The sequence below is a fragment of the Mesoplodon densirostris genome, chromosome 10 (genome assembly GCF_025265405.1).
Source record: "Mesoplodon densirostris isolate mMesDen1 chromosome 10, mMesDen1 primary haplotype, whole genome shotgun sequence".
Classification (NCBI taxonomy): Eukaryota; Metazoa; Chordata; class Mammalia; order Artiodactyla; family Ziphiidae; genus Mesoplodon; species Mesoplodon densirostris.
Genome location: NC_082670.1, coordinates 109,988,113 through 110,008,716, shown reverse-complemented (window position 1 = coordinate 110,008,716; position 20,604 = coordinate 109,988,113). Strand labels below are relative to the sequence as shown.

The following is a 20,604-nucleotide window of genomic DNA, read 5'->3' as shown; positions in this document are numbered from 1 at the left end:
CAGAACCGAGAGATGAGAAGGGGCCGCGCAGACCCCCAGGCTCGGGCGCCGGGGGGAGGCCAGGGTCCAGCAGGAAGGAGGGAGGCTCCTGACTGGGGAGAGCCTCTGCGGGCCCCCAGCCAGGAGGGGCAGGGGAGCCTCCTGAGGACCACAGGCGGTGGGCTCAGAGCCTGTCCCATGGGGCGTGAGCCCCCGGCGGACTCCACCCCACGTGGCCGCAGCCTCCAGGGGCACCTGGCCTCCGCCCGGTGCCTTCTTACTGCTCAGAGACCCGTGACTCAGGAAGCTGGGCTCAGAGACGACAGTCTGTTAATCCCTCCCCTCGGCCGAGACGAGACGGCCCTCATCCCAGCTCTGCTAATGCCTGTGGCTTCGGGAGTGAAGCCCCCATCCCGGAAGGCTCCGATCTTGGTGCCACTTTCCTTTTGCTTGGAGGGTCACGTTTCAGATCATGTTCCTGGGGATCAGATGCTGTTACAGTGGAGGCATGTTCCCTTTTCAGTCAGTGAAGGGGCTGCCACTCCTTGGGTTTATTCTTCTGAGTCTGTCACCTCCCTGCTCCGCTTCCGAGAGAAAAGCTCTGCTTCGGGTCCCGCCTGGTCATCTGTACCAGCACCGCACGCCCTGTCCTCCTGAGAGGCAGCCCCGCTGAGGGCTCGGGACGGTTGAGCGGTCATTGTGTAGGTCTCAGAGCCCCTCAGATCCGGGCCCTGTGGACCGGGCTCCCGTCCCTTGGCGGCGACAAGGGCAGGGCTCTGCTGACCTCCCGGATGCCGCTCCGTCTCCAGGTGCCAGGTGCCGCAGGACCAGGGCGGGGTCTCCAGGAAGGGTGATCTCTGCAGCCTCTGCAAGCACGTCTGTGAGAGGTGCGTGGTTACATGTTAGCATCCTGACAGCCTCCAGGCCCCTGGAGGAAAGGCTGTAGGGTCTGAAGGGTCGGGGGCTCCACCCACCCCACCCAGGAGCTCTCTGTCCTGAGGGTCCGCCTCCGGAGAAGCGGCGTGTGTGGTACGGGCTGGCCACGTGCCGCCCTGGGGCTTCCCTTGCACTCACGGCACGGCTGTGGGTCCAGGCTGGAGTGGACCCTGGTTTTATCGTCCAGGGCAGGCCGTGTGTTCCTGGTGCGGTCAGACCGCAGAGAATCGAGAGCCGCTAGTCCAAGGCCTCTCCACAGTCCAGTCTCGGGGAAGCTGAGGGCACACACCCTGGGCCGTGATTCCTAGGAACGCTGTAAAGTGTCCCCAGACCGTCCCTCCCGCTGTTGCCCCCTGCTCCCACCCAGCACACGCACAAATGAGGGGACGCCGTGGGCCACCGCGTGCAGGCACCCCCGAAACCACAGGGTCCGTGGGCAGCCCCTCGCCGGCCGCAGCGCCGTCCTAGCTTGCTGCCACCGCCTGGTCAGCTGGACCCCACTGACCGTCCATGCAGCGCTTCTGGCAGGCCGACCCCCAGCTCCTACGAGAGACTCCTGGCGGGGTCGTGGCGCTCTGACTCTGGCTGCCCCACTCTTCTGTGAATTTCCCGCGGTGGATGGCCCGCCTTTCAGGCGTCTCGTGAGGACAGTTGTCCCACTGCCCAGGAGTTTCGCTTGAGCTGACACACGATTTCCCTCCCCACCTGTCCTGCGAGCAGCCTGACCGGTGAGTTGGCTCATAGCCGCCACCTCGGGGTCCTTGGCCCCGGCAGGGCTGGCACTGTCTCCTAGGGTGTCGCTGTCACAGCCCTGCTTTTGTCAGAGCTGGGCTGAGGGAACGTGCTGCCGCTTTCTTTCCTTTGACATTGCCTCCTTCGTCAGGTAAACAAGCTTCTGCCTCAGGCAGGTACGAGTTTCTAAATATGGGTTAGAAATATAAAATGGTTTAAAAGTAAAAAATATGGTCACCTCGGTCCTAGATGAGAAAAATGTGCTTATGACACATGGTTCCTTGTTTTAAGGACACAACTGCTCAGATCTGGGAGTCGTTTGGGGAAGAGCGTGTGTCTTGAACGTGGCTCTGGGGTTCCCAGGTGACTGCACGTCCCCTGCCATGTCTTGGGTGATGCAGGATGCTAGCCGCAGCCATCGGCGCTGTTTCCGCCTGGATCCTGGTTTCTGGTGGCAGCACGGCAGTGTTGGTGTGAAGCAGAGGGGACTCTGGTCTCCCTGTGATGTCCCTTCCTCTGTGCCTCTCGCTCTTCAGAGCCTCCCTCCCTCCAGGGACCGGGCATTGAGGCCCAGCACAGCCTGTGCCATGCTGACCACTAGGTGACCTTGAGGCAGGTATGAGCCCTCCCGGGCAGGCAGCCCCATCCGCCCTAACCCAGTCTCAAGATGTCTAGTCCTCCAGACCCTGACCTACATGATAACTAGTCCTCAGGGCCCAGGCTGAAATCCCAGAAGGAGGACAGCACCGTGCGGTGAAACAAGGTGCGGCCACGTCTGGTTGCCTGGCTGGAGAGTGTAGGGTGGGAGCCATGGTGACAAAAGGCTCTTTGCTCTCAGGGTTTGTTGCTGTAGCTTCTGTGTATCAGCTCAAAACCATGTGCAGCTCAGTCCAAATGCCTATTTAAGCAAAGGCCAAAAGTCTGGTTGAAGCTATAACAGGAAAAATAGGATTTTTATAATACAAAGCTTGCCATTTGTCTTGGATATAAAATTTATGACACTTTCCATATGGTAAAAATGAGCAGTGAAGCTGTGTTTATTTCTTCAAAGGTAGCAGAATGCATCTTGAGGAATTAAGAAAAATTATGAGGGGTGATTGTGCAGCATAGCACATCTCTAACACAGATTAAACGGAACTGTTTGGGAGGTAAAATGCATTCCAGAGAGGGCCAAACAGTGCTGGGTCAGGTGGGGACAGCTGGGCTCTGGCTTTCGCTTGGGGCCGATGTGGCAGGAAGTTGCCGGTGCTAGGCCAGGAGCCCATGTAGATTCCACACCAGCAAGGCCTGGGCCCCTCCCGTGCAGTGTGTGTGTGCTTGGCCTGTGCAGAGTGGGTCACACACGACACCTCGCACAGTGGGCCCAGCCGGAGCGGAGGCTGCAGCTCCTGTGGGCTTGCGAGGCAGACGGGAGGGAGGCCCTGGCACTCGGCGGATGCTGCCTGTGGCCCAGGCACCTGACGATGTCACCTCGCTCGTTCTGTGGACAGGATCATGGGGAGTCGTGCCGTGAACGGGCTTCCCAAGGGGACAGCGCCGGTGGTCAGGAGAGGCCCGTTGCCCAGGCTGCCCCTGCCAGCCTCCCGTGTCCGCCGAGTCCACCCGAGGGGAGAGGGCATGAGTGCCGGGGTCTGGGCTCTTTCTGAAGGCTTGGGAAGCTCTGAACGGATGGCAGTGGGCGAGTTTCAGGATGACGGCTCTAGAGGTGGCAGGTGAAGTGTGTTGAGCTCAGGCTGCCGTCCTGTCCTGTGTGGTTGATGGTTGTTACAGCCGAGCGTCTCTGCCCTGATTCATGCTCGTTTCAGCCTGTTGTACCAGCCTGTCTCTCAGTGTGTGTGCTTGCGTGTGCACGGCGGGGCGGGTGCATGCGCCAGGGGAAAGGAGAGAGGGTGCCCGTGACACCTGTGATGTGTGACCACGGGGCAGGCAAGGGTCACGTCCTTCCCATTCCTGAGCAGCGGTGGCACAGGTGGGGTGCCGGAGCCATACGGTCGGTCTCGTAGCAGATCCACCGGAAGAGGCATGCATTCCTTTGACTCTGTGAGCACGTTGATTTCTATTTCAGACTTTTCAGAGAGAAGCATTTCTTTATTTGCTCCCAATTCAACAAGGATTTAGCTCCTACTTTGTGCACATGCCCATTTGCTTTGCATTCCACACCCACCTGTCTTCGTCCTCTCTGATTATGTGTGTGTGTGTTCAGATATACATAATACCTTGCAGTGCACTTGTAGAATCCATCCATATCTATAACGTATGGATGTGGTGTCTGCACATTGTTTGATTTGCTGTTTACTATAGTATCTTCAAGTCATCAGTGATGAAAATATCCAGATGATTATGTATCTTTACAGTTTTTCAAAATGAAAAATAGTTTTGTCTTCTGCTTAGAAAAGTGATACATGAATATTGTAAAAAATCAAACGATGCAGAAAAGTATTAAAAAGTTTAAAAAGCCCAAATTTCGCCCTGCTTAAGTTGTGGTGACGTCACTCTGAGCTGAGCACACACACAGTTGGACATAAGTGGGCTCGTGGAAACACACGTCACCTCCCTCGTCCGCATTCTGTGGGCCTGTGTCCATGTTGGTAAATGTGCATTTACATGTTCACTTTTCATACCACATTGTTATTCTAGATGGTCAGAATTTATGTAATCGCTCACTTATTGATGAATCCTGGGGAGTTTTCTGATCGTTTTTCACCAGTATAATGATAACTGCAACAAATAGGGTTTATCTGTTGTGCACTTATTTAAAACCTTGTAGAGAGAATTGTTGGGTCAGAGAACACACACACACACAACTGTGTATTTATATGTGTATATTTATGTGTTTACATTTTACTTACTGGCTCTCCAGAACAATGGAGGCCCTGTACCAATTTTCACTCCAAACAATGATGCTGGACGGTGTCCATTTCCCCAAGCACCAGATTTTAACAATATTTCTAAAAAACATCTTTGCCAATCTCACAACCAAAACCAAACAAACAAAACCTCTCTTTTTTAAACTTCCTCATTTCTTCCAGGATCGGTGAGGTTAAACCCTTCCAGAAATTACTAGCTGTTTTCATTTCTTCTTTTGTGAATTACTTACGTATGGCCTTCGCCCTTTTTTCCTTATTAATTCTTTTTAAAAGGTCTTTGTGTAACAGTGTGATTAATCTTTTATTTCCATTGTGACTATTTTTTTTTTTTTTTTTTTTTTTTTTTTTTTTTTTTTTTGCGGTATGCGGGCCTCTCACTGTTGTGGCCTCCCCCGTTGCGGAGCACAGGCTCCGGACGCGCAGGCTCCGGACGCGCAGGCTCAGCGGCCATGGCTCACGGGCCCAGCCGCTCCGCGGCATATGGGATCCTCCCAGACCGGGGCACGAACCCGTATCCCCTGCATCGGCAGGCGGACTCCCAACCACTTGCGCCACCAGGGAGGCCCGTGACTATTTTTTGAGTTTAATTTCTGTCCTTTGGAAGTTGATGGGGGGATAGGGACCCAGTGCATTTTTGCTGTTGTTAATTTTTCTGTTTGTGACTTAGGTTCTATCACAAAGGCCTTCCTTCCCACTATACCCACATTTTTAGGATGAGAACCACTATGACTTGCTCCCCACTAAGGCGTGCTCCAGATGACCCCACTGTGGTTCCTTAGGTGTGGGGTGTGGAATACAGATCCACGTGGGTTCTCTCCCAAATGGGGGGCTCTCTGTCCCATCAGCATGATGTGAAAGTCCACCCAGTCCTGCGCTAACGTCCTTGGGTGTGTTTCTGGACTCTTTTCTGGGGCCAAGCCTGCACGTTTTAGATATGTATAAAACATACTGTGCAGCTACACTAATTTAAAATATTAAATATCCATCAGAGCAAGTTCTTCTACCTTGGTGATCTTTTTCCAACTTGCTTTTTCAAATGAATTTAGAATCACTTTGTCAAACTTTCTCTACCCCACTCCCAGCTGGAAAAAAAAAGGAAAACCTGGTGGGCTCTTTTTTGGGACAGATACATCCTTTTGAATCCATTCAGTCCTCTCGAACTGCCATCCTTGTTGTGTTCTATTTTGCCTTATTTTGCAATAATTTCAAGCCCACAGAAAGGTCCCAAGAACAAGAACTGTTGCCTTAAGCCAGTCCCCGACCGGTCACACTAGAGCGCCCTCACTGCCTCCCTCTAGACAAAAAGACTGTCTTTTCCTGACATGGTGACCTGTTGCCGCTAAGTGTTCTAGACCACCGTGCACCTCCCAGGACCGTGCTCCGTGACCACACACAGCTCCTCTGGTCGGGAAGCCCTCGCTGACTCAGCCGCAGACCACAGGCACGTCCCCCGCTGCCCACCGCGGCCCTTTCCTTTCTGGCCCAGGAGTTTGTGCTGCACCTCCGTGACCATCCGTCTCCAGCTGGGGCCGTTCCTTGGTCTTCTCTGTCTCTCATGACCTCGACAGTCTAAAAGGGTACAGACCTCTCTTTCTGAAGGGTGACCTCAGCCTGGGTCCGCCCGATGCTTCCTCATGGCCAGCCTCAGGCCGTGCGTTCCCAGCAGGAAGGCCCCCCAAATGGTGCCGTGCCCTTCCGGGTGGGTCCCACCTCTCCACTAGGGATGTGGACCATGACCCGGTCACGGTGGGTCTGCCTGGTCTCTCTGCACAGGCTGTGTCCCCTTGTGCTTGATCCCTGCTCTGTGGGAGGTTCTCGAGGGTGTGTCCAGATCTTGATGCCTCAGCCTCGGCCTCTAGGGGCTACTCTCCCCTGAACCAGCCACCACAGTCGGGGTGGCCCATGGCAGTTGTTTACTTGCATCGTTTCCTCTACATTTATGAATTGAATTAAAGGGAGAGTTTCCCTTCTCCCCCACTGAGGTGTTCGTTTGTTCGTTTATGTTAGGACAGAGTCAAGGAGTCACAGTGCCTTGTTGGGTTGTAATAAATTCCCTCGTTGATGTTGCTCACGTGGTCCAGGATTCTGCCTTCAGACACACTCTTCTGTCCTTTAGATGTGTGGCTTCACGCTCTGAGTGGCCTTCACTCTCTGGCACGGGTGTTCCGGCCCCAGCCCTGGAATCAGCCGCGTCTCCACTCTGTTCTGTTTACTGCAGAGTGGCGCTTAGAAACCAAGATCTGGGCGCCGGGCGTGCTTGCTGCTGCTGGGGTGTCAGTGTTTTGTGCACATTTACGTGTGTGAGTTTCCGCACACTCACGCGTACGTGTGTCTGAGCACATGAGGTCCACATGGGTTCCCCGGGTTCCGGCGCTAGGGTTCTTGCAGCTGCTCCACGTGTGGAGTTCCCTCCTCAGCAGGCCTGGCTCCCTTGTCCTCCACGTGCTACACCCACACCTGCTCAGTTACTGACCTTTTGTGCTCAGTGTAAAGCGCCCTCACCGCTGCTCTGGCCGCTTCCCCGTCCCGGGCTGCACCACCCACTCCCTGCGGCCCCTCCGGCAGGAGGGCAGGAGGGCGCTCCCCCTCGTGCTGTGTGCTCGGTGACCCCAGGCTGACGGGGAGCACAGGAAGCCCAGCACCACACGGCTGGGGGCCGCGTCCCCCTGCCTCCTGGCTTTGGCTCCCTCTCCTTGGATCAGGTGGCGCCAGGGTCTTGCTGGACTCTGGGGACCGGAGGCGACTCTGATGCTGCTGAGAGTCAGCTGTGGTTCAGAGCATAGATGGGGTGAGGAGGGGGCTGACCGTCCCGGTGCTTACTGCATGGAGACTCCGGCCCCTCCCCGCCCTCGGCGACGTGTGAGGTGCATGGATGGGTGATGCCCTGAGGCCCTTTGCACCTCCTGTGTTGGTGACAGTGGACGGGGGTGTGGCCCACAGAGTGAATCAGCCCCAGCGTCCAGGGACACCCTTCAGAACACCCCGGGTCAGCCAGGAAAAGGCCCCTGCGGTTTCCAAATGTGCTGGGAAACCGTAGGGGGGGGGACGGACCTGCGAAGACCCCACCGCGCCAGCTCTGCACTAATCTGTTTCTTCACTGAGATTATGTGTCAGGTTTCAGCTGAGGACACGTTTCTGCAGGCTGAGGCGGGGAAGCTGTGTGGCGGGTGGAGGGTTCGGGTCTGCTGGGCCGGCGGCAGGCAGGGCTTCGGGAAGGGTCTGAGTCAGTGGATGCAGGGGCCGGGTGGGAGGAGGCCCCGGGGAGGCAGTTCCTGTGACGACAGGAGGCCTGTGCGGGCTGGACGCAAGGGCCGGGCAGGACCAGGGGTCGGGGGTGCCCAGGGGCTCCAGGCTTCGGCTTCGGTCCCATCACAGAGGGGACGAGGGACAGCCCAGCCTCAGAGTCACTGCAGGGAAGGCCCGGGGAGGAGCAGCTGTGCCTGCTCACGTCATCAGGGGTATTTCTGCCTGAGTCTCATCCGACGGCATCGGGGGTTAGTTCCTGCCTCTGTCCCTGTGTCCCCTGTCACCAGAGCACACCACGCCACACCACAAACCTCTTTGGAGGCTGGGAAATGCTGGCCGTCCTGCACTGAGGCTTATGCTGTCCGCCGACCCAACTCTGCCGCGTGTGGAGGGCTGCGTGGTCCGGCCCAGCCCAGAGGGAAGCTCCTTGGTTTGTTGGTTTCCAGTCGACACTGAGCTCCTGGCTGCTGCGAGGGTCCCACTCCTGGGGCTGGGCACGGGGAGGCTCCCCCAGGAAGTGGAGTCCGTCCAGAGGCAGCTGGAGAGCAGGCCCAGGGCCCACCCACAGGCCACAGAGGTAACAGGCTGGACCAGGCAGACATCTGGATGGTCGGGGTGATGGTCTCCCTGGGCTGGGTCATCTGCTGAGCTCAGCGTCGGCGGGGACCCTGGACACAGAGGTAGTAAGCTGGTCCCTGCCCGCGGGGCACTCCCAGTCCAATGGGGCCACTCCGCGCAGGTTTGGCCCCAGCTGCCGGGCGCCCTTGTAGGTGTGAGCCATGCCAGCCCCTCGTGGGTGAGCAGAGGTGACACATCGATCGGGGACACTTAGCTCCAGTCAGAGGGGACGGGAGGACGGAGGCTGGCAGCGAGTGCACGCAGGACCTCGGCCCATACGGTGCCTGTGATGGCAGCCTGCCACCGGGACACCAGCCAGCATCCCCCCGGCAGTGGCCCTGTGCAGTGCCTTGCAGGGCGGGCACATCCCGGGGGCTTGGGAGCCAAGGAGCAGCCTGGGGAGTCGCCCCTGCCGTGTCACACCCGTCACGGGAGAAGCCTCAGTGTGGCCTCGGCCGCTCCGTGTACGGTGGACCGACAGGCAGGCGTGGACAGGCAGGAGGCCTGAGCCAGTGTCTGTGGCACCGTGCTCTTCCTGGGGCCACGGCTCTGCAGCACAGGGCCGGGGGCCAGGGTCCCTGTGGGGTCTGGGCCTCGGTGAAAACTTACATAAGAGCAGGAGGTGCCGGCCCGTCCCTGGGCAGCAGGCAAGCAGCCGGGCCTGCACGGGGAGGAGGGGGCACAGCAGGGCTTGGAGAGGCCCCCCAGGTGTGTCACAAGGAGGTGGGGGAGGCAGACTAGGGGGGACACCCGCCAGCAGGTGCCGCTGCCCAGGAGACAGGGAGGCCTCGGGGAAAGGAAAGAAGAGGATGCCGGCAACGGGGTCCTGGGGGTCCTCAGGCGCTGCTGCTGCCGCTCCCTCCCCCTCCCCTGGAGCCTCCACCCCCCCGGCCGCTGAGGGACCGTGGGGAACGGCTGTGCGGCCCCAGTGGTCCTAGTGTGGCCCTCTGCGGACCCCCAAGACCCCCGCGACCCACGCCTCCTTGGGCTGCGTCCACCCCACATGTCTGGTGAATCGGGAGGCTCCTCGGGGCGGGGGGAACGTGTGCTTCCCCTGCGGCTTTTCCACAAAGGCCCAAAGCCAGGAGTGGCCTCCCTGTTCCGTGCACGTGTGCACATGTGCACGTGTGCGTGCAGTGACAGTCCCAGGGGGGAATCCTGTCACTGGCTAAGCAGCCGTGGGGGCCAGTTTGCGCTGCGTTCCCTCGGGAGCAGAGCTCTGCTAGGCCTGGGCTCCCAGAATAGCTGCCCCCCCGGGGGGGCCCCGTGTGGCCTGTGGCGACGGCATGTCTCTGGGCCCCACCCGCCCGGCTGAGGGGCACGTGGTCGGCAGCGGCCAGCGAAGCGGGTCCTCAGCGAGCAGCTGGTCTCGTGGGCCCCTGGGCCCTGGCTGGGCAGCCGCGGAGCCTGCCCCGCAGCTCAGCTGGTCCTGACAGAGATGGATGTGCAGCTCCGGGGAGCCCGCGCACCTCGCCCCCGAGCCGTGATAGAAAGCTGCCCTGTGCATTCACCCCCGCCAGCGCGTCTCTGAAATGAAGTGTCCGGGGGATGTCTGATGGCCCAGCTCCACACCAGCGGTGGTGATGGGAGAAGGCGGGGGTGATGAGATGTCGGTCAGTGACGCAGAGCCCACAGAGGGACGTGCGTGACGTCGCACTCGGGCCCGTGCACAGCCGGGCTTGTGTGAGCTCGGAGGGGGCCCGGCCCCACGCTGGCATGGCCCCCTCTGTGGCCGCGCGGGCCGGTGTCGGCCCTTCCAGTTGGCAAACTTCTGGCTCCCCTGGGAGCCTGAATCCCATGTGTCTTTTGCTTCTTTTCTGTACCCTTGGTTCTTTCTTCCTTGGAATTTTGGGGGAATTTTTCAAACTTGGCATGGAGCTGAATGGACACAGCGTGGCCCTGGAGCCAGATAACCGGGCTCTTATGCTGCCTCTGTCTCTCGCTGTGTGGCCTTGGGCAAGTCACCTAACCCGTCTGACACTGTTGTCCCCACCTGCAGGATGGTCTGCTGTGCTGGGTTAGGACCTGGCAGGGGCTGGTCCTCAGAATGACCTGGCCCTCAGGCCTGGCCTGAGATGCAACCTGGGACAAGAGGCCTCCCACCTGAGCCATTTACCGCAGAGCCTCTGTCACGCAAGATGCGTGTTTCTGTCTGTCAGAAGGTGACTGGTGAGCCGTCTGCCTCCCACTAACTTCTGCCCAGTCGGCACTCGGCGCTTTCCTGCGTGGCCGGCTGCCTGTTTCCCGGGGCTGCTGTGACCCACAGCCGGTTCTCTCTGAAGCTGAGGGCTCCCGGGCATTTGTCTAGCTTCTGGTGTTGCCGGGAGGCTTGGCATCCTTGGCCTGTAGGCGCATCACTGCAGCCTCTGCCTCCGGCATCGCGTGGCTTCTCCTCTGGTCTGTGTCCGTGGTCAGTGTCTCTCCTCCTCTTAGGAGGACACCAGCCACGTTGGATCAGGGGCCTCCCTGCCCAACCGTGACCCCATGCTGACTAACGGTACCTGCCAGGACCCCATCTCCAATCCAGGTCACATGCTGAGGCTCCAGGAAGGGCGTGTTTTGGGGGAGGCACCCCTACCCGCTGGCCTTCATGTGCGCGGTGGGTTCCCAGGGCCTTGGCTCCACACCTTGCCGCAGACGTGCCTTCCGGGCCGGAACAGCCAAGCGTCTCAGCTTTGCCACAGGAGAGCTGAGAGCAGTTCCCAGCCGCAGACCATGAACTTCAGACGGCGTGAGGGTCCGGTTCCCTGGGGCCGGGGCCGTGGCCGTGTCTTCCCTGCAGGGGTGTGGTTTCAGCCCCGTCCCTTGCACTGGGCTCCCCCACCCGCCATGCGGACCCCCCGTCCCCGGGGGTAAGGAGGGCAGAGCCGGGGGCGAAGGGGCGACGCTGGGGGCTGCAGAGGGCAGGTCCCTCCCCAGCGGCTTCGGTGGCCTTGCTGTGTGACTCGGTGAACGATGGGTGAGCATGTGCGGTTGCTGTTTCACAGAGCTGTGTGCCCCTCCGTCCTGGTGCCCTCGCGGCAGGGTGGCAGGGTGGTCCTCCAGGCCACGCCCATCATGGACTCCCCCGCAGCTCCGAGCCGACCTGCGCCCTGCGCCCTTGTGGGGACAGACTGGCCGCAGACAGGGGACCTCCCGAGTTCAGGAGGGGGAGAGCAGGGCCGGAGAGAAGGGACAGACGCGGACAGGAGGAACTGCTTAGCACAGGGTCCAGCGAGCTGTAATCACCGCAGAAATGGGTTTGTTAACCTCCTTGGAGTTGCAGAAACCCATGGGCTGCTTTACGTTCTAGGGCAATGAGTGCTCACCGTGGAGAGGGTGGGCTATGGGGATGTTGGGGACAATGTGCCCAGCGTACGAGGTGCAGGAGGATGAGGGTGTCGGGTCCCTGTGGGCACCCACTGGGCCGCTCGTCTCGCAGTGACCACACTGGCCGTGAGTCTGGCGCAGAACTGTGGGAATAGCGGAGGCCCCACGTGGGGCTCGGGGGCATGCGTGGAGGGAGAGCGCTAGCGGAGCGGAGTCAGGACGGGGCCTCCAGCCTCCAGGGACAGGCGGGCTGCGATGGGCCCCTGAGCAGGAAGAACCCGTGGGGCTGGACCGGGGGGTGAGAGCAGAGCCCCTGGCAGAGCTTCTGGGAGAGGAGAGCGGGCTGGGGTGGGAGGGCCATGAGCAGAAGTGGTTTGGGTTTGCGATCCTCTTAGACGCTCCAGAGATGAGTGTGTCTTCAGTAGAGAGTGGAATAGCGGAGGTACGAGAGAGAAGGGCCACTGGGACAGACCACCCCGGTGCCGGGGGAGAGAAGGGGCGGCTGATGGGGGTGCCCTTGGCCCTGCAGAAGGACCCCTCCTCTAGGTAGGAGGCAGGGGTAGTGAGGCTGGGATGCCAGGGAGGGGTGTCTGTGCCCTTAGGGTGCTGGTGGCCCTTGGGGGGCAGGGGGACGAGGAAACAGGCCCCAGACTGTGTGGGGAGTGGCACAAAGAGCTCGGGAGAGCTGGGCCCCAAAGGCCTGAGCACCAGAGGGGGAGGGGTCCCTTCTGGAAGGGTCACTGTGGCCTGGGGGCGGCCGCTCTGCAAACCACCCAGAGCTGCAGCCAGCAGGGGGTGCAGAGGAGGCAGAACACAGGCGGTGGGGGGGGGGGGTGGTTTGGCCTCCGCAGACCTGAGCCAGCGGCCGAGAGGAGCGAGCGAGCGTCTGCGGGGACTGAAGGCCTCAGGGAGGAGGGGTGCAGGAGGGGGATGCAGCAGGATGAGCAGTGGCCTCTAGAGCCCCCCAGGTGGGGTGGGTGAGGCCCAGGGAGAGAGAGGGCGACCGCCTGCTGTTGGGGAGTTGCAGTGGATACATCTGCGGTTTTCAGTTAGATTGCAGAGAAGCAGGAACGTTATAGGTAGGAGGTAAGAGGGAGGCATCTAGAGTGACTCCCGGTTTCTGACCAGGTAGGTCACTGGAGTGACAGGGACTCCACTCACCAAGATGGAAACCAGGCGGGAAGTGGGTTCCCTGGCGCTTGATGTGAATGTGCTGAGGAATTGGCGGGTTGGGGGTGACATGCTAGGCTGGAAGGCTCCAGGGACCGGGGAGGGTTCCAAGCGTTGGAGTTTGGGGGGTGTGTTGTTGGGACGACTGGGGTTCGCCCTGTGGGAGAAGTTTAGGGTGTTTGGGGCAAAGGAAAGGGAGGAGGGCCCTCTGTGCCCACGCAGGTGGGGAGGGCCGGGCTCCCAGCACGGGGTGCCTGTCAGTGAGAGCGACATGGCTGGTCTCCCGAAGCTGGCAGGGGCAGCGGGCGGCGGTCTGGAGCACCCAGGGCAGCTCTTCTCTCCGCCTGGTTGGTGGGCAGTGTTGGTTCCTGGATGGAGGGAGGAGAGGGCTGATTCCTGGCTCGTGGGAGCCTTTTATCACAACCCTCCTTCTGGAAGCGTGTCACTTCCACCAGCGGGTAGAGCTCAGTTCACAGGTGGCACTGGGGTCATGGTTTCCATCCCCAGAGGTGGCCACGGTGCCGAGGCCAGCTGGCCTGTGTGAGACCCTCACTCCCCACAGCGCCTGGTGGTCTCTGCGCCTGTCACTGTGCAGCCCTGAGGGCCGTCGGGGAGGCGGGCTGGAAGCCGGGTCCCTGAGTACCTGTGACACTGCCAGCTGGCAGCTGTGTGGGTGTTGAAAACTGACCCCACAGGCCAATCCTGGACTGTTGTGCTCAATGGGCCCTCCTCGCCCCCTGACCCTGAACTCACAGCAGGATGTGGCAAAGCCCCCAAAACCTGTGTGCCCCCCCACTGGCCCACAGGGCACCTGCTTGGGGTCTCTTGGCTCCTTGGAGAAGGGACACCACGATGGGTGCCTTAAGATTCCTGGGAAAGGAGCACCACCCGGGCCTGGGTGAGCCATGAGCTGTGAAGCACAGGTCCAACGGGGCCCATCGTCCAGCCCACACCTGGGCCCAGCCCCAAAGCCTCCTGTCGTCGCTCTCGTCTGCCACATGCCTGCCCCGCTCTCCGCCCGCCCCACCCGCCCTGCCCCCCTCACTCTGCAGGCTCCTGTCTGGCGTCTCAGCCCCTCGTGCAGAGGAGGCGAGTCTGGCAAGCAAGGGGAGCTGACCTCTGAGGGGGCCAGCTTTCACTCCCCAGAGCCTCCCAGATGGGAATCATAACGTGTCCCTCAGCTTGGGGGGCAGGGCTTCTCTCCCTCCCTGGAGAGGTCACTGCCCTGGGTACCTTCCCTGTGTGTCCAAGCAGCCTATAAAGCCTGAGCCGTTCTGCATGCAGTGGGCAGGCTCGCCGCGGCCCCAGCTGTGTGACCCAGCCTCGCCTGCTCCCTGCCCCACGCCATTCACGGCCCATTTGCAGGCAGACAGGTGAAATTTCTTGTGATTGACGTTTCCCTGACACCCTGTCTCCTCGTGTTGTGGCTGACAAACGCCAGTGCAGAGAGGCGTCCGCAGGCCCACGGGTGACCCTGGGGTGGGGGGCTGGGTTCTGCTCGGCCCCTCCCTCTGCTTCTGAACTGGGAGCCCCCTGGGTGCTCTGCGAGGTTCACCCTCAGAACGCACGGGGACCCTGGTCCAGGGACCTGAAGACAGGAGGTGGGGGGCAGAGTTAAGAAGCCGCGGCTCTGCCCAGTTACAGCCAGCGGGGGAGTCGCTTCTGCTGTCGGTCTGGAGAGGGTGCGGCTCCAGGACGAGCCCCATACCACGGGCCAGGCTGCCGGCCGTCCTGCCCCCGGACGCCTCTTTCCATGAGACCTGCGGCTCCGACAGCTCTGCTGACCGCACCCTCAAGGGCCACGGGTGGGGAGCTGTCCGTCAGGAGCGGGGCTGGATGGGAGCTGCTGCTCCAGGGGCCGCAGGGCCAGGGGAGCAGGAGGCCTGTGTGGGAGGAAGGCTGGCGGGTGCCAGGACGGAGCCTGAAAGGTGGGGCCTCGGGGGCTCCCTGCCAAGGGCAGGTGGGGACGGAGGAGCCCAGAGGGAAGTGCAGAGGGAGCTGTTTCCAGGCGAGGGCAGCAGAGCGGAGATGCCCGTCCGGAGGCATTTAGAAGGCCCACCATTGGATGTGTCCGTGTCAGAACCGTTGGACGTGTCCGTGTCAGAAAGGTCTTGAACGCGGAGGGAGGGGTATCCTGCAAGCACTGGGCAGCCACGCGGTCACCCCACTACAGTGGCAGACGGAACCCAGTGAAGGGACCCCAGGGCCCGGGAGGAGAGGGTGAGCCCGGGAGCCCGTCTGTTCTCCCGTGCGAAGGTCAGCGCCGAGGAGAGACACGTGTCCTCCTCAGGTAGGAAGCCTCTGAGCCCGTGTGCGCTGTGCAGACAGGAGCAGGGCCGTGTGGGGCTGTAGGGCCGCTGCATCCCCTGGATGCGCCCTCAGGACCCAGTGGAATCCCAGGTGGTGGGCAGGGCCTTCTGGGGAAAGGGGGCCATTTCTCCCACCACAGCCTTGACCTTCGGAGCTGTGGACCTCAGTGCAGGCGTGGCGGCTGCTCCCCACCCCACCTACTGCCTGGTCAGCTTGTAAACCATCAGTTCCGTCCAAGCTACGGATCTTAGCTGATCACGGTCACTCCCTCGTCAGGGATTGTCTGGGCGTGGGGGCCGGCAGTGGGAAGGGAGGGGGCTGCAGTGTGTGGTCAGCAGGCCTGAGGACCAAGCCCACACGCGGGGCCTGGGGGCCCGTGGGCATCGCTGCCGGGATGGTGGCGCTGGGCATGTCAGCCGCAGATGGGTAACAAGAGCCGCTGAGCCCTCCGTTCCTGGTCTTCACGGGTGGATGTGGAAGGTTGAGTTGTGTTAAAACCAGCGTTCCAGCCCAGCACCTGCTGCAAGGCTGGACTTCTGAAACCAGATCCGGGGCCGGGGAGCTGTCGACCTGCAGGCCCTGGGTGACAGGAGCAGGGGTCCTTCCACTGCCGAGGCCTCCGTGGCGCCCGAGCTTGGGAGGGCAACACGGGGCCCAGGCTTAGCCGTGGCTCCGACATTCCTGGTGGACCTGCCAGAAACCATGGAAACCCCGTGAGTGTGTGTCCCGGAGCCCCTGCATCCTAGTGTGGGACCTGGGCCGGCCACCTGCCTCCTCGTCCTCTGCTGCCTGGTTTGGGGTCGGGGCGGGCGGTGAGAGACGGCAACCCCGCCTGGAGCCGCGGGGAGCAGGGGCCTGAACCCGTGAACACAGGAGCTCGGGGGCGTGAGTGCATGTGTGTGTATATATGTGCACGTGTGTGAGTGAGGGTACAGCTGTGTGCACAGGTGTGTGTGCGTGCACACGTGTGTGCATGCCTGTGATTGTGAGAGGGTGCGTGTACAGGGGAGCATGTGTGAGGTCCGGAGAGAGGGGAGGGCGGGAGCGGCAGCGGGCGAGGTATCAGGAGGAAGACCCCGGTGACCGACTTGAGAATAAGCTTTATTTCCCTTTTTCATCTTTGTTTCATATTTTTAAAAAGAGAACATAAAATCATTCTTCAAATGAATACGTTTAGAGTCTAGTTTTAGGTTCTAAACCTACCTTGATAAACAAAGAAAGAAAAAATAGTAAATTCCTCTAAAATGCTGCAGTGATATTCTCTAGGAAGTGAGTCTGAACACCTTAGTTTTTTTAAAAACATTTTGTGTTTTTCCAGTTTTCCTCATTGTGCATGTATTAGTTTTGAAATCAGAAAAACAGCTTTGGGGGAGACGATGGTGGCCCACACCTGGGGTGGGAGGCGCCCTGGAGGCCTTGGGTGGGCGGGGTCCCTCGAGGGCCACCTCGGCCCCTCTCTGGTGGGTGACCGGACGCCGCGGCCCCCATGCCTCGCCCGTGGCACTGCCCCAGACTGCCTCCTCCTCTCCGCAGGCCCCGCAGGGTGGAGCCCGTGTGCTCGGGGCTGCAGGCCCAGATCCTGCGCTGCTACCGCGAGCACCTGCAGGAGGTGCTGCTGTGTGCAGACCTGGTCAAGGCCTACAAGCACTGCGTTGGCTCAGCGCACAAGGTAGGCGTCAGCTACGGCGTCCCGCCCGCCCTGAGCTCCGCGGCGGTGGGCGGGGAGGGGGGTCTGTGGGCGCCGCTAGGCCAGGTCCAAGAGCAGCACTGGGTGAAGTCAGGCCCTGTTGTCCAGGGTGGCCACCAGTCCTGACCTCTGGGCAGTGGGGGGTGGAGAGGCCAGGGTGCAGGGTAGGGGTCGTGGAAAGGGCCGGGCTGCCCTGTGGAAGGGGGAGAGCTGCGGGGGCAGAGGGCAGCCACTCCTGTGCCGGCCTGACGGGGCCCGGCCTTTGGTGAGTGGAGGTGTGGTCATGGTGGTCCGGGTGCCACGTGCTCCCCAGCCCCATGTTGGGGGCACTGCAGGCTGTCCTAGAGTCCCTGCCCTGAGGCGTGGACCTCCTTCCTGACCCTCCCTGCCAGCTCCCCAAGGTCCCAGGCCCCGCCAGTCTCACCTCAGGAGCCTCCGGCTTTAAAGCGGCCCTAAGAGCACTTTTGCTCCTGGCAGCTGCCAGGCAGTAGGGAGGGAGCAGGTCAAAGACACAAGGCTCCTCCGCAGGGCTGCCGGGCGAGCTCCAGCCCCGAGAGGTGCTGTGTCCCACGGGCCAGCGCCTGGGTGTGAGGGCTCTCCAGGCGGTTTCACTCTGAGCTGAGAAGAGAACAGAGGGGAGACCTCGAGGGGCAAAGGAGAGCTGGGTCTCCGGGCCAAGACCGTGTGCACAGGGTGCAGGGGGTAGGCCGGCGGGAGGCCACGGGCACGTGCTGCGTGGGCACCGGGCACGGAGGTGAGGAGGCCGCGTCCAGGCCTGGGGGCCCACAGGGTAGGACCCTCTCCATGAAACGGACCCTCGTGGAGCAGACCCTGGGGGACACGCACCCTCCTGGTGGACCTGAACTCTGTTCTCCTTTGTAGGGTTGACGCAGGCCCCCTCCGGGCCTGGCAGTGACTTGGAGCCTGAAGAGGGGACCCGTTGTGGGACCGCAGTCCAGAGACCGCAGGCGCCGGCCCCCCTGCTGGCACCCCCGATGCCCCCGTGCTACAGAAGTGGCGTGTGTGCCCCTGTCCGCAGACAAATAAAGCAGGCGTCCTCGTCCTCGGTACCGTCTGGGCTGCCAGGCGGGTCTGCTGCGGCCTCCGTGCCCGGAGCGCAGCCCCAGGTCAAGCTGGAGGACGGGCACCCGCCAGCGCCAGTGGGGCGGGCGGGGGCGGGCCTAGCCGTGCCCAGAGAAGGCGGAGGTGCGCGAGGGGAGCCGCTCCTCATCGGGACGCAGCAGGGGAGCGGGCCAGCTTCCTGACAGGCTGAGCTTGAGTCCAGCGCCGGGTGGAGGGCTCCTGGGCAGCCAGAGGCTGGAAGAGTGGGAGCCCAGATGAGGGCTGGGGGCAGGGCACAGACTGTGCACAGCTGGGCTTTTGCAGAGAGTAAAGCTGGGGCGCAGGGCTGGGGGTGGCTGCCAGGCCGGGAGGAGGTGCTCCTGAGGGACCAGCACAGCTCAGTCCCTTTGAGGGGTGTCGCCCTGGCCTCGGGGGGAGGTGGGCTCAAGTGGACAGCCTTGCAGACAGCTGGGGGCATGAGTGACCCTCAGGGGGTCCGGGGGTGGGTCCGGGGACAGACCAGGCCAAGCCTTAGGCGCTGGAACTGGCAGGACTGGACTTCACTGGGCAAGGGGAGGACCGGGTGGTTTCTGGATGTTTGGCTTGGGTGCTGGTGATTCCGCAGACTGAGCATGGGATGCGGGCCGAGAAGGGCAGGTGACGGCTGGGCTGGGCTGAGCTCTGCTCGGTCGGCGCCCACCTGCCAGTCCTTGACCCTCGGCAGGACCCCCGCTGAGGCGTCCTGACCGCACGGCTGCACCTGCCAGCCCAGCGCTGTGTGGGCAGCAGGAGGGGGATGCTCGGCTGGTGAGCTTGATTTCCTGCCGCAGTTCTCTGGAGCCCAGGCCCTCTGGAGCTGAGAGCCGGCGGTCCTGATGCCGGCTTTGCAGCCCCGGCTCATCCCGCAGTTCTCACATGTGGAGCTGGAGGTCCTGGAGGTCCGCGGGGCTTGTCGGTGTCCGGGGGGCTGGGCAAGCTGCCCCCGCAGCCATGTCAGCCCAGCTGCATGTTGGCCAAGGAGATGCCCACCAAGAGGTCCTGGTCAGCTTCCCCAGCACACCGGGGAACAGTCAGAAACACACAGCAGCCCGGTAGGTGGCAGGGCGCCCAGCAAGGGGCCCTCTGCGAGGTCGGCTCAGTGGGGTCCCAGGTCACCGGCTCATTGACCCTACATGACATCAGAGCCACCCTTCAGCCAGAAACTGCCGAGGCCCTTCTGAAACTCCGTCAGAAGCCTGTGGTGTCCAGGGCCGCGTCCAGCTTCCTAGTCTCAGACCCTGTTCTCCCACCCAGGAGGCAGCCTCAGAGTGCCTGCGTGTGCACCGGTTTGTCTGCACCTGGCCACCTGTGCCTGTGTGTGTGTAGGTCCCCGTGTGTGAGCAGACGTGTGCACTTGCGCCCGTGTCTCTCACAGGCAGCCAGCTGTGCTGTCCACCTGCTCATGCCCCTGGCTCCCTCCTGGACCTCAGCTCGTTCCCCGGACTCCCCTGGCACCAGAGCCAAGCTTCCATGGGCTGAGCGCCACCCTCCCCTACTGTGGCCGTAGGGCTGTGTGTCCGAGTGTCACTTTGGTGGGGGGTTGCGTGTGCTCAGGGTGCGGGCTCTGTGTGCACGTGCGTGGGCCTTTGTGCACGATGTGCCTGCGTGTGGGCCCGCGGCTCCAGCCCCTGCATGTGGCCATACGTGGCAGGAAGTGGGGCCTGAGAGAGTCTGGCACAGGTGAGGCTTGTGTCCAGAGGGTGTGGACCTCGCGGCAGGCATTCTGGGCCCAGGCCCCGGCTGTGTGCCTCCTGGGGAGTTAGGCCCCAGCTGTGTGCCTCCTGGGGAGTTAGGCCCCGGCTGTGTGCCTCCTGGGGAGTTAGGCCCCGGCTGTGTGCCTCTTGGGGAGTTAGGCCCCGGCTGTGTGCCTCTTGGGGAGTTAGGCCCCGGCTGTGTGCCTCTTGGGGAGTTAGGCCCCGGCTGTGTGCCTCTTGGGGAGTTAGGCCCACCCTACTCTGTGGCTGGGGATTAAATGTCCTGACGTTGGCTGTGACATCCAGGGTCCAGCCAGGAGCCAGAAAGCACTGATTATTTAAACAGAGGAGTTGAGTCCAGGCTGTTGGCCCCAGAAGAGGTGGAGTCGCTGAAACCTCGGATGGGATGCTGTGATAACCCAGAACTTAGCAGTAGCCTGAAGCTCCTGTCACCCAGGGCTGGAGGGACAAAGGGAGGGCGCAGGTCACCCAGTGGAAGCTGGCTCAGGGAGCTGGAACCACACGGGACGTGGCCGCTGCCCATGGCTCCCCCTCCTCCCGCCCTGCAGCCTTCACAGGCACTTCTCCTGGGGTCGTGTGACAGGCATGGTCAGTGCTCAGCAAGTGTGAGAACGGAGGGCCCGCCACCCAGAGCCCTCAGGCCACCTGCCAGCGTCCGGCCTTTGGCCCGAGTCCGCTCCCTCTGGGAAGTCGCTATGCTCAGGAGCCACCTGGCCAGAGTCACACTCGAGGGCCAGAGCTGCATCCAGCGACTGCCTGGGGGAGCGGGCACAGAGGCCGGGCTGCCGCGCCGCATCCCAGAGCAGCCCAGCTGCGCCTCCGCCCTCCCCTCCCTCCCTTATGGGCAAGTGCCGACCCCAAGGTCAGTCCCTCATGGAAGTCCTGCAGGCTCCTCTCTGCCTGGGAGCCCCAAGGAGCTGACCCTGCCATCCTC

General features: G+C 61.8%; 1 protein-coding gene across 1 annotated transcript in view; it reads left to right on the top strand.

The window, feature by feature from the left end:
* The window catches only part of CHCHD6 (coiled-coil-helix-coiled-coil-helix domain containing 6), a 133,042-nt gene extending 115,125 nt beyond the window's left edge, over positions 1-17,917 (top strand). The window contains exons 7-8 of the mRNA XM_060109995.1: positions 16,701-16,836; positions 17,737-17,917. Coding sequence (XP_059965978.1) covers positions 16,701-16,836; positions 17,737-17,742 — 142 coding nt within the window. The 3' untranslated portion in view covers positions 17,743-17,917. The remainder of the gene's footprint in view (positions 1-16,700; positions 16,837-17,736) is intronic.
* Positions 17,918-20,604: the final 2,687 nt, after the last annotated feature.